At 23.1% G+C, this 15,809-nt stretch overlaps 6 protein-coding genes across 6 annotated transcripts; 1 reads left to right on the top strand and 5 right to left on the bottom strand.

Annotated features, from left to right (window-relative positions):
* Positions 1–131: 131 nt before the first annotated feature.
* Positions 132–3,150, bottom strand: DICPUDRAFT_159298 (uncharacterized protein; the record flags this gene model as incomplete). The annotated part of the gene is made up of 7 exons (XM_003294267.1): positions 132–793; positions 858–1,077; positions 1,141–1,801; positions 1,876–2,174; positions 2,275–2,442; positions 2,510–2,908; positions 2,980–3,150. 7 exons carry the CDS (start codon positions 3,148–3,150, stop codon positions 132–134), a joined length of 2,580 nt encoding a protein of 859 aa, XP_003294315.1.
* Positions 3,151–5,587: 2,437 nt separating this feature from the next.
* Positions 5,588–7,261, bottom strand: DICPUDRAFT_93198 (uncharacterized protein). Its single transcript, XM_003294266.1, has 4 exons — positions 7,026–7,261; positions 6,558–6,970; positions 5,792–6,497; positions 5,588–5,694 (listed from the first exon to the last, which is right to left on the bottom strand). The coding sequence occupies exons 1-4, from the start codon at positions 7,191–7,193 to the stop codon at positions 5,617–5,619; spliced, it is 1,365 nt and encodes a 454-aa protein (XP_003294314.1). The 5' UTR covers positions 7,194–7,261; the 3' UTR covers positions 5,588–5,616.
* A 298-nt stretch (positions 7,262–7,559) lies between these two features.
* Positions 7,560–8,850, bottom strand: DICPUDRAFT_84795 (uncharacterized protein; the record flags this gene model as incomplete). The annotated part of the gene is made up of 3 exons (XM_003294265.1): positions 7,560–7,631; positions 7,702–8,392; positions 8,459–8,850. 3 exons carry the CDS (start codon positions 8,848–8,850, stop codon positions 7,560–7,562), a joined length of 1,155 nt encoding a protein of 384 aa, XP_003294313.1.
* A 537-nt stretch (positions 8,851–9,387) lies between these two features.
* Positions 9,388–10,266, bottom strand: DICPUDRAFT_93197 (uncharacterized protein). The gene is made up of 4 exons (XM_003294264.1): positions 10,018–10,266; positions 9,899–9,945; positions 9,571–9,778; positions 9,388–9,468 (listed from the first exon to the last, which is right to left on the bottom strand). The coding sequence occupies exons 1-4, from the start codon at positions 10,199–10,201 to the stop codon at positions 9,449–9,451; spliced, it is 459 nt and encodes a 152-aa protein (XP_003294312.1). The 5' UTR covers positions 10,202–10,266; the 3' UTR covers positions 9,388–9,448.
* Positions 10,267–10,892: 626 nt separating this feature from the next.
* On the top strand, positions 10,893–11,483 carry DICPUDRAFT_43246 (uncharacterized protein; the record flags this gene model as incomplete). Its single annotated transcript, XM_003294268.1, has 2 exons — positions 10,893–10,993; positions 11,063–11,483. 2 exons carry the CDS (start codon positions 10,893–10,895, stop codon positions 11,481–11,483), a joined length of 522 nt encoding a protein of 173 aa, XP_003294316.1.
* A 47-nt stretch (positions 11,484–11,530) lies between these two features.
* DICPUDRAFT_51433 (glycogen phosphorylase 1) lies at positions 11,531–15,809 on the bottom strand. Its single transcript, XM_003294263.1, has 3 exons — positions 15,615–15,809; positions 14,219–14,422; positions 11,531–14,134 (listed from the first exon to the last, which is right to left on the bottom strand). The coding sequence occupies exons 2-3, from the start codon at positions 14,325–14,327 to the stop codon at positions 11,691–11,693; spliced, it is 2,553 nt and encodes an 850-aa protein (XP_003294311.1). The 5' UTR covers positions 14,328–14,422; positions 15,615–15,809; the 3' UTR covers positions 11,531–11,690.

The following is a 15,809-nucleotide window of genomic DNA, read 5'->3' as shown; positions in this document are numbered from 1 at the left end:
ATTTTTCCTCTTAGTTATAAAAATTAAAATATTAAAGATAAATAAAAAAAACAAATAAAAACGATTTTTAAACCATAATTTTAATTTTGTATTTTTAATATAATTAAAAATATTATTATACTTTATTTTTATTATTCAGTGTTATTATTTATTTCTATTGAATTGTTATTAGTGGTATTATTATCATCAATATTATTATTATTATTATTATTTTTATTACTATTATTACTATTATTATTTGTTAATTTTGGAGATGATAATGTAGAAAAAATATCATCCAATATTACTTTTAATGATTTTAAATTTATAATATTATTCTGTTCATCTGTATAATACTTTTTAGTATATTGATTAATTTGATCAAACCCATCAATAATATTAGTTTTAATTGGTTTCACCAAAAGAGTTTGAGTTGATGGTGAAAGATATAGTTTCATTTTAGACAATACATCTGGTAAAAAAGTTTGAGATTTTTCTTTAACTTGCTCGATAATTTCTTTAATTCTTTGTGGATCTGCAAATGATTGTTGTGATAAAAGCATTGGGTCTGTTTGATTCTTAATGGACTGGTTCAAAAATACTGATATTTTTGTTAATAAAGATAATAATGGATCAATAACACTATTAGCTGTTGATAGAATAAATGATTCGATTGATTGTTTTAGTTCTTTTTCTAAATCCTTTTTAGAATCAATTGATGTGTTGGTAATTCTTGGTGATAATAACGATAAAATTGGGTTATTTGAGGATAATGTCAATAATGATCCAACGTTATATAAAGTTGATAAAGAATCTAAAAATTAAAAACAATAATTAATAATCTGTAAATAATATAAATTAATAAATAATAAACCTACGCTTTAAATTAGGAAAATCAACAATCTGCTCTATTATTACAAAATTAATATCGAATGGTGCAATTTGTTCTCTTAGAGTTAATAGATTTTTAATTAAAAATAATTGTGAATCTATAATTATAAATGGTTCATTCTTTTGAGAAAGCATTTTACTAGCACGCATTAGAGTATATGTACATGCTTCGACCACCTCTTGTGCTAAACCTTCAAAAATTTTAGTCTAAAAAAAAAATCTATTAATATTATAAAACCATAAACACATTGTAAAGAATTTAATACTTACTTCTAAAACTAAATATAACTTTGATAAACATGTTAAAGATTTTTCCAAAGTTGGGTACCATGTTGAATAAATACTCTTATATGAAAGTGATGGTGATGAATTACCGGATGTTAACATTGGGGAGTTTTGTTCGTTAAATATTTTTAATTGATTAGGATAGTCTAGGTCCTCTGGTTTAGGAATATAAGTTCTAATTTCGTCTCTTATATAGGTTTCAATAATAAAAATTAATCTCTCTTGAATATCCTGTAGCATTCTTTCAACTGAATTCTTGAAACCATTTGAATATTTTACTGATTTTAAAACAATGTCATCGATTAATTCGTTTCTGATTAAATGAGCTAAATTGCATAATGTTTCAAAACTGTGAATATGAATATAAACTGGTCGGAGAGTATCGTAAAGTTGATGAGAGTATTCATCTAATAAATTTGTAAATGGATAGCATTCGTGAATATTTTCTGGTGGTGAAAAGAATAGACTAAAAGTTTGATACTCGTTCTCATAAAACTGTATCATAAACAAACTTGAATTTCTGATCATTGATGAAATATCACTCATCTTTGTTAAAGATTGGAATTTTTCAAACATAATTAATGATAAAATTGATCTTCTATTATTGAAATAAATATTTTCTGTATCTATTAAAAATGATTGATATCTAAATTTAAAAAAAAAATGAATTAGTTTATTTACTATAATTATTATGAGTATTTTTAGAAGATATAAACATACGTTCCAAGGGCCCTTTTTTCTAATTCTATACATAATGGTCTAATTTTTGGTGCAAATGCTTTAAATCTGATATTTGAATGTTGGAATAAATCATTAAAATCTGTAGAAAAATCGCTGTTTATATTTTTTTCTGTTTGTTGTGGTTGTTGTGGATTTGATCTTAATTGTTTTTGAGCATTCATAATATCTTTACTTAAAATTCTTAAGTTTGATGAAATATAATCTTTAATTAAACCAAGTCCCCTAGAAAATAAAAAACCATATTGTAATAAATATTTATTTGATTCCATAAATGAAGGCTTTATTAAAAAAAAAGTAAACATTAATACCATAATTTAAAAAAGGGATTTTTATAATAAAGCGATTTGTCTCTATAAATCAATTTATATGACTACTTACATTTGATTTCATAAAATTAATACTATTCTCTAAATATTCAAGTGATGAAAGGAATGTAGGATCTGTTACATTATAATTTGGAGAATTAAATTTCTTTGTTTGAACTTCTAATTGGTTATAAAACTTTAATTTATCATGTATTGATTGAGCTATATATCTTAATTTTAACTTTTATAAAAATTAACATTAGTATTATTTTCATATGAATATAGGATAATAATATTTTTATAAATACCTCTTCTTTGAAAAACTTTTCACAATCTTCGTTTAATTGATTTGTTTTTTTTGTTAAATTTGAGTAATCAGTTTGCATACCTTCAACTAATTTATCACAGTTTTCAACCATTGATAATAATTGGTTTGAACCATCGGCATAATTTACAACAGTTTCTAAAAACCATTCATATTGGTGTAAGTGGGGATTATTTTTATCTATTATTGAATACCATTGATAGAAATCTGATAAATTATCTATTGGTTTTTTTGGTTTATAATTATTCATAAAATTAATATTATCTATTATAATTTCCTCTTGTTTTTGCTGTGGAGGTTGTGGTTGGTTTTGTTGGTTATCATTTTCATAATTTTCCAATGTTGTATTTTCTAATGATTTCTCTAACTCTATATCTATAAACTAAAAATAAATAATATATATAATATTAGTATGATTCATTTTTCCAATTTGCAAACATAATAGATATATACTTTATCTGGTAATGGTTTTTCTTGAATGCATTTATTTAAGTTATTTATAACTAACAATTGATCAGTTGATAACCTTGTTTTTTTTTCCCAATTACTAACATCAAAATTTATTTTTTGTTGTTGTTGGTGTTGTTGTTGATTAAAGTTATTTGTTGTTGGTGTTGTTGTCATTAGTTTATAATCTATAATTTTGATGTAATTTAATTAAAAATTACATTTAATCTTGATTTGTAGGAATAGAAACAAAAATAAAAAATAACAAAAAATATTAAAAAAAAAAAAATTAAAAAAAAATTAAAAAATTAAAAAATAATGAAAAAAATCTTTTTTTTTTTTTTTTAATTTAATTTTTATTTTTGCAATCTTTTTGATAATCAAACCATTTCCATTCATATTATTATTTATATTAATAATGTCACTAGCACAAAATTCAAAGTCGAACCAAATAATAACCCAAAGTTTAATGATGAAGTCTTTTAAAATAAATAGTAATAGTGTTAATAAAAAATAAATTATAGTGTGTTAATTAAAAATAAATAATAGTTACCAATAGAACTGCAGTTAAACCTTTAAATCTATTTTCAATTCTTTTTGGACCTTCAGATAAAACAATTGTTGAAACATAGCCATTCGTTAATGAAAATACAAATATAAAAGAAAACACTATACCTTCATTACCAAATAGTTTTGAATAGTATATGCAAAGGAAAAAAAGCAACACAAAAACCGATCTTCCAATAGTTATAGACCACAGCAATTTATTATTTGGTGTAGATATTAATTGACTGTTGGAATTGTGTATTACTAAAGGTAAGAATTTGCCAATCGAATCACCAACATTATAGATACCAATCATTATAAAAACAAACCAATCTTCTCTAATGATTGTTGATTTAATTTCGACCAATAAACCTGGATAGATGAATAACGATATTAAAAATAAATAAAAAATAATACAAGATAATTGTAAATTTTTTCTAAAAACATATTTAAATGGATTTTTCATTATTTCAATTTGTTCTTCTTCTATTCTAGATGGATTATTAATTTCTTCTTTAGAGATTTTATTATTATATATTTTCATTTCAATTATATCACCATTATTTCCATTATTATTATTATTATTATTATTATTATTATTATTATTATTATTATTATTATTACTATTTTCTATTATTATTTTACCAATAGGCGATCTTAAAGATAAAATATAAAAAATCAAAGTCGTCATAACTGTAAATGACGAAATTGAAAAGAAAATAAGAATACCTATTCTTTTACCATTTTCATCATCAGGAAATGATAGCTTACATATTAATCTTGTAATTATTACCATAACACTGGCTAATCCAATTCTAAAAAAAAAAAAAAAAAGAAATTAATAAAAAATATAAATAATTTATTTTAGATTTTTATATATAGATTTTACCCAGATTGTGCACATGATGTATAATTTGGACCAAATAAACTAGAAATACTAAATAGTGCTCCTTGACATAACCCATCAAATATTGCGTTACAAGAAATTAAGATCAAAGTTATTGTTAATTTTATAAAAGAATTTTTTTCGGTATTAATATTGATACATGGTGTAAGTATCATTAGACAAATAAACGCGGAAAATCCAACCAAAATAATAATGTAGGGTTTAAAATATTTTTGAAATCTTAGTAAAAATACAAATGTAATTGAAATGGTACACATGTAAAGAAACGGAAAAACAGATGCAATTTTATATTTTGGAAATAAAAATAAATCAAAATAGTCAATTGATGCTAAAAATGATTGGAATGGGAACATTGTCGAGCAACCCAACATCACCATTAAAAATGCAGTTCTAAATTCCTATTAATAACAAATAAAACAATTATGGAAATAACAACAAAATAAATAAAAGATAATAAAAATAAATAATTTATTTTATAAAATAAATAGTTTTAAAGTTTTATTCTTACAAGTTTATTATATTCTAGACCACTGTTATTGTTATTAATTATATTGTTACTATTATTATTATTACTATTAATGTTATTGTTTGTATTGTTAGATTCTAAAACATAGCTATTATGGTATTGAAATTTATTAATAACTGGGTAATCTAAAAAAGTTCTTCCGTTAAATACTGGTGATCCCAAATCAATAGCTTCTAAATTGGGTGAGTGTTCTATATTATAATCTTCATTCTCCTTTGAACCTTCTCTAGTTGTATCTAAATAATTAAAATGGATATCGCTACAATATCCATACAAAGAGGATGTATCACTTTGACAATCCATAGACTATTTTTTAAAATTTAACTTTATTTTTTAAAAATTAAATAACTTATTAATAATATCTAAGTTCAAAAAAATAAAAAAATGAAAATATAATTTATTTTCATTTAAATAATAATAATTTTGTATATATTTACTTTTAAAATTGTTAAAGTTACAATGGAGAAATGTTTATAGATAGTAAAAAACTCTTAAAATTATTACCTATAAAGATTTGGTTTTTATGACAATAAATTGGGGGAAATTTAAAAAAAATGAAAAAAAACAAAGATAAATAAGTGGGTGAGGGGGTCATGTTATAATGAAAAAAAATAATTACTTATATAAAAATTATTGTTATTTTTGATAATAATAGAATTTAAATTTATTTAAATTTTAACAATAAGGTTAATATTAAATTTAATACAGCGCCCATAAGCAAACCTAAATCTATACCAAATGACTGAATAATTTAAATAAATATAATGTGTTAATAATTTGAAAAATTAAAAAATATATTTTGAAAATAAAATAAGAAATAACATGATGTTTATACATACAATAAATATACTGGACAACTCTTTATAATTTAACAATACTCTTTTGGGTGCTTCAGCCATACATATTGAAGCAGTATATCCATTTGTAAAGGCAAAAATTGCAATAAAAATAAACACCATTGATACATCCCTAAAAGATTTAATGTAAATAGAAATAAAAAACAATATTATAAAAATAGTTCTTGAAAAAGATAAAAACCAAATTAATTTTAAACTATAATTTTTTCTTTTATAAAATAATGGTACTGATTTTCCCACAAAATCAAACAAATTAAAAACTGCTATTACTGCCACCATTGACCAATCTTTGGGGATGGATTTGAGAGGTATTTGCATTATAATACTGGGGAATAATAATAATGTTAAAATAAAAATAAATGAGACTGGTATAAAATATTGATAATTGTTATTCCAAACATATCTAAGTGGAGAAGGATTGACTGTTTTAATATCTGCATTTTGAGAAAATGTGTTATCAACCTCATTATTTTTTAATTCTATATCTTTTTTTTTATTTTTTTTCATAATTATTTCTCCTAAAGGTGATCTTAATAAATGAATAAAAAGTAAACCTGCGAATATTATAAAAACCACACCTACTGAAAAAAACACAATGACCCCAATTTTATTTCCTTGGTCTTGATCTTTAAAACTTAACTTTATAATTATTCTAATTACTATTACTATTACACCGGATAACCCATTTCTTAAAAATTAATTTTACTATTAGTTTTATATATTTTATTTTAATTTTAAAATTACTTACCCAACTTGACATGAGATTGAGTATTGGGGCCCAAATAAACCTGCAATTGCGTAGACTGAAGTTTGCACAAGTCCATCAAAAAATGATGCAACACCAATTAAAACCACAGTAACAATGTAACTCCCAAAGGACCCACCTACTTTTGTTAAGTTTAAAAGAGGTATTATAATCATTGTAACAACAAACACCATAAATCCAAAAAGAATATTATATTTATGATTTATTTTATTTGAAAACCTTAATACTACAATGAAAGCAATAGTTAACATTACCATATAAACAAAAGGTATTGTGGATGACGAATATAAATCGGGGTAAATAATAGCAAAATAATCTAATGCTGATAAAAAACTCTGGTATGGGAATAATAATGCAATTGTTAAAACTATTAAAATTGAACCTGTTTTAAAATCCTGGAAGATATTAATATTATTCAATAGTAATATTGCTTATTTAAACTATATATACAATGTCATCACCTAAAACTGGGTTATAATCGTCGTCCCTATCAACTTCATCTTCTTTTATATGTAAACTTGAACTACTAAATATTTCATTTTCTAAATTATTATTATTTTTATTAGCCAATGAATGCATATTACTTTCCTCACTTGCTATATTTTCTTCTATCCCCATTATTTATTAAAAAAAAGAGTTTTTTAATAAATAAATAAATTTGAAATTATTAGAAAGGTTATAAATAAAAAATATTAAAATGGATGTTAAAAATGATATAATTATATTATCACCCCTCTTTATATGTTTTTTTAAGAGATAAATAAAAATATTAAAAAATAAAAAATATTAATAATAATTAATATTATGGGGGTAATGTAATTTATCACCCCAAAATAATTAAATATATTTAAAAGGTTTTCGCCATCAGTATAGAACTTATCAAACCATTATAAATATTAAACAAATAAATAATTGTAAAATAAAAAAAATAGTTAATTAATATATTGTATTAATTTATTATTTTAATAAAATAATTTATTTTATTTAAAACAATATTAACATTACAGCTAAATTAACTGCACTTCCAATTAATAAACCTATATTGGCTGCAAAAGACTGATTATAAAAAAAATAAGGTAAGTATATTGTTTTTAAAAAAATATAATAATACTAATTTTAAACTTACAGTTACAACACCAGATAATTCTTTGTATTTTCTTGAAACTTGTTTTGGAGGTTCTGATACACAAATAGAAGAAAGTGCCCCATCGGTTAAACCAAACAAAATTAATAATATGTATACCAATGGCTTAATTCTAAATGTTTTAAAATAAATCTGTATAAAGAATAATAATACAAATACCAATCTTGATATAGTAATTGACCATATTATAGAAGCCTTATAGGTAATTCTTTTGGTAAGGAACATTGGGAATATTCTACCAATAAAATCGCACACACCATAGACAGCCACAATGGATACCATGTACCAGTCAGTTCTTATATCTTTAAATTCAATTTTATATATAAAACTTGGGTATATAAATAATGTGATTGTAAATAAAGAGATTAAAATTAAATTATAATGTATATTTTTTAAAACCACATATTTTAAAGGGGATTGATTTTGTGGTTTTTCGTCAATTTCTTTTGATTCTTCGTTTACACCTTCTTGATTATCTTCATCTTTTTTCATTATGTACTTTCCAATTGGTGATTTCAACAAGTAGACAAATAAAAGCGATGCAAATACTATTACTAAACAACTTAATGAAAAAAATATAATAATACCCTTTTTTTTGCTTTCTTCGGCGCTTGGGAATGAAAATTTAATTATTACCCTTAAAGTTGTTGAAATTACACCTGAAAGACCATATCTATATGAAAAAAATATATTAATAAATATAACCATGATATTATATTCAATATACATGAATCATTACCCTATTTGACAAAATATCGAGTAATGGGGACCAAATAAACCTGCAATAGCCATGATTGATGATTGAATGAACCCATCAACAAATGCAGTACAGCATATTAAAATAACTGTTATTATATAGCTTCCTATAGTACCAGATATGCTACTTAGATTTATAAACGGAACAATGATCAACACTATTATATACACTATAAAACCCCCAATAATGTTAATATGATGTTTAGTTTTATGATGAATTCTTAGCACTAAACAATATGTTGCTGCAATGGTAAACATATACACAAAAGGTAGTGTTGATGTAGTATAATAATCGGGATATATCTCTGAAAAGTAATCTAAAGATGATAAAACACTTGAATAAGGAAACAATACTGAGCATGTTAAACCTGCCATTACAAAACCTATTTTATAATTCTTATTATAAAAATATTAATACTGAATTCTATATAATCATTTAACCCCTATATACACTACAATTTTATTTTTATCTAAAATTGCCCCTCTATTTGCATCATCAATGTTTTCTTTTTTATTTTCATTTTCTGGTATATCTAAAATTTTTATTTTATTTTCATTTATACTATAATTTATTGAATCACCTTCTAAAAAACTATTATCCATATACATTGTTTATTTTTAAAATAATAAATGAAAAAAACTTTTTTTAACTTTATTTACCATAAAATTAAAAAAAATAAAATTTTTAACCCACTTTATTTTTTCCCCACTCAAAAAAAAATATATAAATTTAAAAACAAATTAATATCAGTCAGTGAATAGATTATCTTATGACCACATTAAAATTTTTAAAAAAACAGCCCCCAACCCAGAATAGTGTATAAATAAAACAAATTAATAAAATAATATAATGAGAATCAATATTGGTAAAAAAAAAAAAAAAAAGATTAAAGATATAATATATTTGTTTTTAAAGATGAATTAACTTTATTTATTACTATCAAAATCTTCTTTATAATTGTTTTTTTTTTGATTATTCAGCTACCCCAATAACTAAGAAAAAAAAAAAAAAAAAAATTATTAATATTTATTTTTAATATTAATATTTATTTTTAATTTTTTTTTTTTTTTTTTTTAATTTAATATATATCTTACCCCCACAAGCTAAACGTGCACCTGCATGACCAGTTGTTTTGCTATCATCATGGCCTCCTTTACCCAAGTCATCTTCATCTGCATGGACAATCATTGTACGGCCAATAATGCTATTTTTACCGCACAAAGAAATTACAGAATCTGTAATAGTACCTTTTGTAGCTCCTCCAGTAGCTTCAATATTTCCTAAATCTCCAACATGACGATCCTAGATAAAATTATAGAAATTAAAAAAATATTAATATTTATTAAATTTAATAAATAAAATAATACCAAAAAAATATAAAAAATATTTATTTTTTAATTGTTAAAATAATTTTGTACTTACAGTATCACAGGGAGAGCCATGGGTTTTATTAAATGGATTGAAATGAGCTTTAAATAAAAAAGTTTTGGGTATTAGAATATGAAATATATGCAATTATTAGTAATAAAAAAAATACATACAACCTGCAGAAACACATCCATTTGTAGTGTCACCAAAAACATGAACATGGAAACCATGCTTTCCTTTTTCTAAATTATTAATGTCATATTCGACTGTTACTGGCTTATCTTCGCCTTCTTGTCTGAAGGTAACAACACCATTTACTTTTTCTCCTTTGAGAACTGCAACTGCTTTTTTTGACATTTTATTTGAATTTATTTTGAATTTATTTTGAATTTATTTTGAATTTATTTATTGTTTAAAATATTTGTTTATTTATTTATATTAAAAATTAGTATATTAAATTGAAAAAAAAAAAAAAAAAAATAATATATATTTATAAACAATAAAAAAAATAAAAAAAAAATAAAAAAAAATAAAAAAATATATTAAAAAAAAAAAAAAAAATATTGAACTTAATTAATATTTTTATTTCCTTTTTTATTTGAAAATAAATCTTGATTCCATATAAAAATAACCCTACAAATTGAAAAAACAAAAACAAAAACAATAACAACACCCCAACAAATATAATAAAAATAATGAAATACCCTTTTAATATGAAATAATTATCGTACCCCCAAATTATTATAATTTATTTATTTTTTATTTTTATTATAATAACTGTTGAAATTTATTATCTTTATTTGAATGTATTGTTCATTAAAAAAAAAGTAAAAACTTTAATAAAAATATACTAACTAAAACTACATAAATAAATAATTAAAAATAAATATATAAAAAAAATGTTGCAAAAAACAGCGCATTTGAAATTTAAAATAAATTTAATAATTGATTATAAAATTTTTTGGATATAAAACAAAAAAATTAAAAAAAATTAAAAAAAATAATTTAAAATAATTTAAAAAAAAAAAAAAAATTTACAATATTAACAATGAGGGCAGTTTGTGTAATAAAAGGTGAAAATATAGATGGAAATATATTTTTTAATCAAATAAATAAAGAATCACCAGTTTATATAGAAGGAATAATAAAGTAAGTATTAATTATAAACAATAAACTTAAAAAAACTAGTTATTATACTAACAACCATTTTATGTGTAGTGGTCTTAAACCTGGTATACATGCTTTTCAAATAAATCATTTTGGTGATTTAACCAATGGATGTGTATCTACAGGAGGATACTTTAATCCAAACATAAATAATAAAGAATTGTCATTAATATCAAAAGCACAGCCACCAACATTCACAAGAAATCGACGTATATTTTTAGGTGATTTAGGAAATATAGTTACAAATGAAAATGGAAGAACTTTAATACATATAAAAGATAATCTCATAAGTTTATTTGGAGAAAATAGCGTAATAGGACGAAGTATAGTAATACATGACGATCCAAACGAATTATTTAGAACGGGCAATGGCATTTATAATGGAAATAATAACAATAATTTAAATTTAATAAATGGACTGGGTTGTGGTATCATAGGGATAGCATTAGAAAAATCAAGATCATATTTATAAATATTAAAATAAAGTAAATTTTTTATAAAAAAAAAAAGAAAATAGTTATATTATATAAATGATGTATTTTATTTTTTTTTTTTGTTTTTATTTAGTACACTTTTGAAAAATAAAAGATTTTATTTATTATTTTATTATTTAATAAATGATAAATTATTTAATTATTTATTTATTATTTATTACTGATTATTTATTATCTATACCATTTTAATATCTTCTATTAATTGAGGTTTCAACTTCACATGGTTCAATATTCCAAATATCTTTAGCATATTCTTTCATAGCTCTATCAGAACTAAAGAAATAAGTTGAGGCACTGTTGATAATTGATTTTTTAATCCAAGATCCTTGATCCTTCCATAAAGCATCGACTTCAGCTTGAGCATCAAGATATAATGGGAAATCTTGAATGGTTAAGTAGAAGTCATTATAGATGAGTGAATCTAAAATTGGTCTGAAAACATCTGGTGGACCAAAGGTACCCAATTCAATATTTAAGAATACCTCTTGAAGACGTGGGTCAATAACAACTTCTTTTTGAGTCATTTTTTCACGGGCAGCATCAATTTCATGAGTACGAAGACCAAAGATAAACATGTTTTCTTGACCGACTTCATCAGCAATTTCTACATTAGCGCCATCTAATGTACCAATGATAAGTGAACCATTCATTGTGAATTTCATGTTACTTGTACCTGAGGCTTCAGTACCAGCGGTTGAAATTTGTTGATTAATATCTGAGGCTGGAACGATGACTTGAGCAATAGATACATTGTAGTTGGCAATGAAAACTACTTTAAGGTATTGGTCGACTTCTTTATCACGATTGATAACTTCAGCGACAGAGTTGATTAATTTAATGTGTCTCTTGGCCATGACATAACCTGGAGCAGCTTTACCAGCGAAAACTACAACTCTTGGAACAACATTAGCTCTATCTTTTGGTGACATCTTTTTGATTGAGAGATAACGGTAGATGACTGAAAGAATATTTAAGAGTTGTCTCTTATATTCATGAATTCTCTTAATGTGAACATCAAAGAGAGCGTTACTATTGACTTGAATACCACAATTCTTTAAGATGAATTCGGCTAAACGTTCTTTGTTGAATTGTTTAACTTGTTTCCATTCTTCAACTAATTCTGGATTATCCATATGTTGTTTGATACCTTTAACTAATTCCAAGTCAGTTGTCCATTGATCGGTACCTAACCATTTAGTGAAAATAGCTGAAAGACCTGGGTTGGCTTGTTCAATCCAACGTCTTGGAGTGACACCATTAGTTTTATTTTGGAATTTTTGTGGCCATAAAGCAAAGAAATCTGGGAAAACCTTATATTTAACTAAATCTGAATGAATAGCGGCAACACCATTAACACAATGTGAACCAACGATGGCAAGATGAGCCATTCTAACTTTCTTTTCTTCACCTTCTTGAATAATTGAAAGACCTCTCATTTTACCGATATCACCTGGCCATTTTTGAGTGACTTGAATAAGGAAACGATGGTTAATACCATAGATTAATTGCATATGTCTTGGAAGAAGATCTTCAATTAATGATACTGGCCACATTTCTAAGGCTTCTGGAAGAATAGTGTGATTGGTGTAAGCAAAAGTTTTGGTGACAATATCCCAAGCCTCTTCCCATTGGAGGCTCTCTTCGTCTAAAAGTTTTCTAAAGAGTTCAATAACACCGATAGTTGGATGGGTATCATTTAATTGAACGGCAACCTTGTCTGGGAAATCTTTCCAATTTTGATGGGATTTCTTGAAACGACGAACTACATCACAAAGAGTGGCAGCAACGAAAAAGTATTGTTGTTTTAATCTAAGTTCTTTACCAGAGTAAGTGTTATCGTTTGGATAAAGAACTGAAGTAATATTTTCTGATCTTTGTTTGGCTTCGACTGCAGAGAGATAATTACCACCATTGAAAGCATCTAAATCGAACTCTTTGTGTGGTTTGGATGACCATAAACGAATGTTATTGGTGTTGGTAGTGTGATAACCTGGAATTGGGGTATCATAGGCAATTGCTTGGACTAATTCACCACCTTCCCATTCAAATTTGCTACCTTCACTTGATTTTCTTTCAGTGACATGACCATAGAAACGAACGGTATATTGAACATCAAGACGTTCAATTTCCCATGGATTACCAGCAACTAACCAATAATCTGGAACCTCTGTTTGATAACCATCGTAGATACCTTGTTCAAACATACCATAATTGTAACGAAGACCATAACCCCATGCTGGATATTTGAGAGTGGCTAATGAATCCATGAAACAAGCAGCTAAACGACCTAAACCACCATTACCTAAAGCGGCATCTTTTTCTTCTTCATAGAGGTCTTCCAATTCGAAACCAAATTCTAAAAGAGCACTATGATATTCATCCTTGAGATTCATATTATAAATTGCATTTTGCAATGATCTACCCATAAGAAACTCCATAGATAAATAATAAACTCTCTTTGGGTCTCTTTCAGTATAATATTGTTGAGTTTCATTCCATCTTTCAATTAAACGATCTCTAACACTATAAGCTGAACCTTGATAAGCTGAAAATGAGTCAAAATTATATTTAGTTCTAGCTAAAGTATATTCAACATGATCTAAAATACCCTTTTGAATTGAATCTTCATCTAAAAATTTATAAAAAAATAAAAAATAAAAATTAATAATTTAATAATAATTGGTATGTTTATTGAATCTAAATTATCACTTACCATTCTTTAAAAAATCTGTTTTAAGAGCGAATAATTTGCTGCCCTTCTTTTTTTCAGTTGGTGGAATTACACCAGTTGTTGTTCTGGCACTATGCTTTGGAATTGACATTATAAATTAAACTTTAAATAATTATACAATTTATAAATTACAAGAAAAAAAATCTATGCTATATATTTGTTTTGATTTCTTTTTTTTTATTTAAACTAATAGTAATAGTAATGTTTATTAAATAATAATTTAAATTTATTAGTAAAAATTATAATTATATATTATTATTATTAATAAATAAATAAAAAAGATAATTTTATTTATTTTTTAAAAATTATAAAAAATTATAAAAAATAATAAAAATAATAAAAATAAATTAAAAAATTAAATTTATAAAATAAAAATCATTAACTAGTAATCAAAAAAAAAAAAAAAAGAAAGAAAAGAAAAGAAAGAATAGAGTGGTGTTTTCTTTTATTTGTAATCCTTTAATATATATATAAACATTTACATGTGTGTTTGTGTGTTTGAATTTATTTTTAAATGTGAGTTGTGTGTTGTGTTGTGGTTTGTTAATAAAATATATTTATTTAGTTAGTTGTGTGTTGTATTTATTTTGTATATATGCAAATTTAAAATATTTTTAAAAAATATCTGTAAAAGTTTTTATTATTGTTTATCCATATTTATATTTTTTGTTTTTTTTTTTAGAAAAAAAAAGTGATATACAATAGTGTATTTGATATTGTTGAAAATGATTTAAATCTATTTTCTTTTTGAGAAAAAATATTCATTTATATCTTTTAATTTAGTTTGATTGGATTGATTTGATGATAATGGATTTAAATAAATGAATAATGTGATAGATAGATATATAATTATATCTATTATTTCTTTTTTTTATTATTATTATTATTTTTAAGAATCTGATTTAAATATTATTAATTAATTTATGAAAAAAATAAAAATAAAGAAATAAAAAAAATAAAAATATGGAGATTATTACTAATTTATTTATTGTTTAATTACACAATGTGTAAAATATAATTAAAAACTAAAAAAAATAAAAAAAACTAAATGAAGGGTGATGTTGATATTGATATGGATGGTTATTTTAAATGTGCATCTGTGTGTCTTTTTTAAAGTGTGTCTTTTTTAAAGTGTGATTTTTATTTTTATTTTTGAAGCTATATTTAAAAATATAAAAACAATATACTTTATTCGTCAAAATTATAATTTATAAAAAAAAATATGTACAATACAGCTAAATATTATAAATTGTTAAATTCTGTATTATTTATGTTCCTATGCAACATGTGAAAAGTTTTTTTTTTTTATTTTTTATGAAAATTTTTATTTTTTTTATTTTTTTTTTATAAAATTTTATATTTTTTGTTTTAAGTTTACCTTTTAGTGTATGTGATTTATTTTATAAATAAATAAATAAAATAAATATAAAATAAATATAAAATAAATAATTGGTTAGGGGAGAATGAAAATAAAAGATATCTATGAAAATATAAAAAAAAAAAAAAGTAACCCTATTATTTAATTTAAAAAAAAAATTATTTTAAAAAAGAAAAAAAAAAAAAAAAAAAAAAA

Source organism: Dictyostelium purpureum (assembly GCF_000190715.1).
Source record: "Dictyostelium purpureum unplaced genomic scaffold DICPUscaffold_537, whole genome shotgun sequence".
Taxonomy (NCBI): Eukaryota; Evosea; class Eumycetozoa; order Dictyosteliales; family Dictyosteliaceae; genus Dictyostelium; species Dictyostelium purpureum.
Note: the sequence above shows the minus strand (reverse complement) of the source record. Positions and strands in the feature narration are given on the sequence as shown.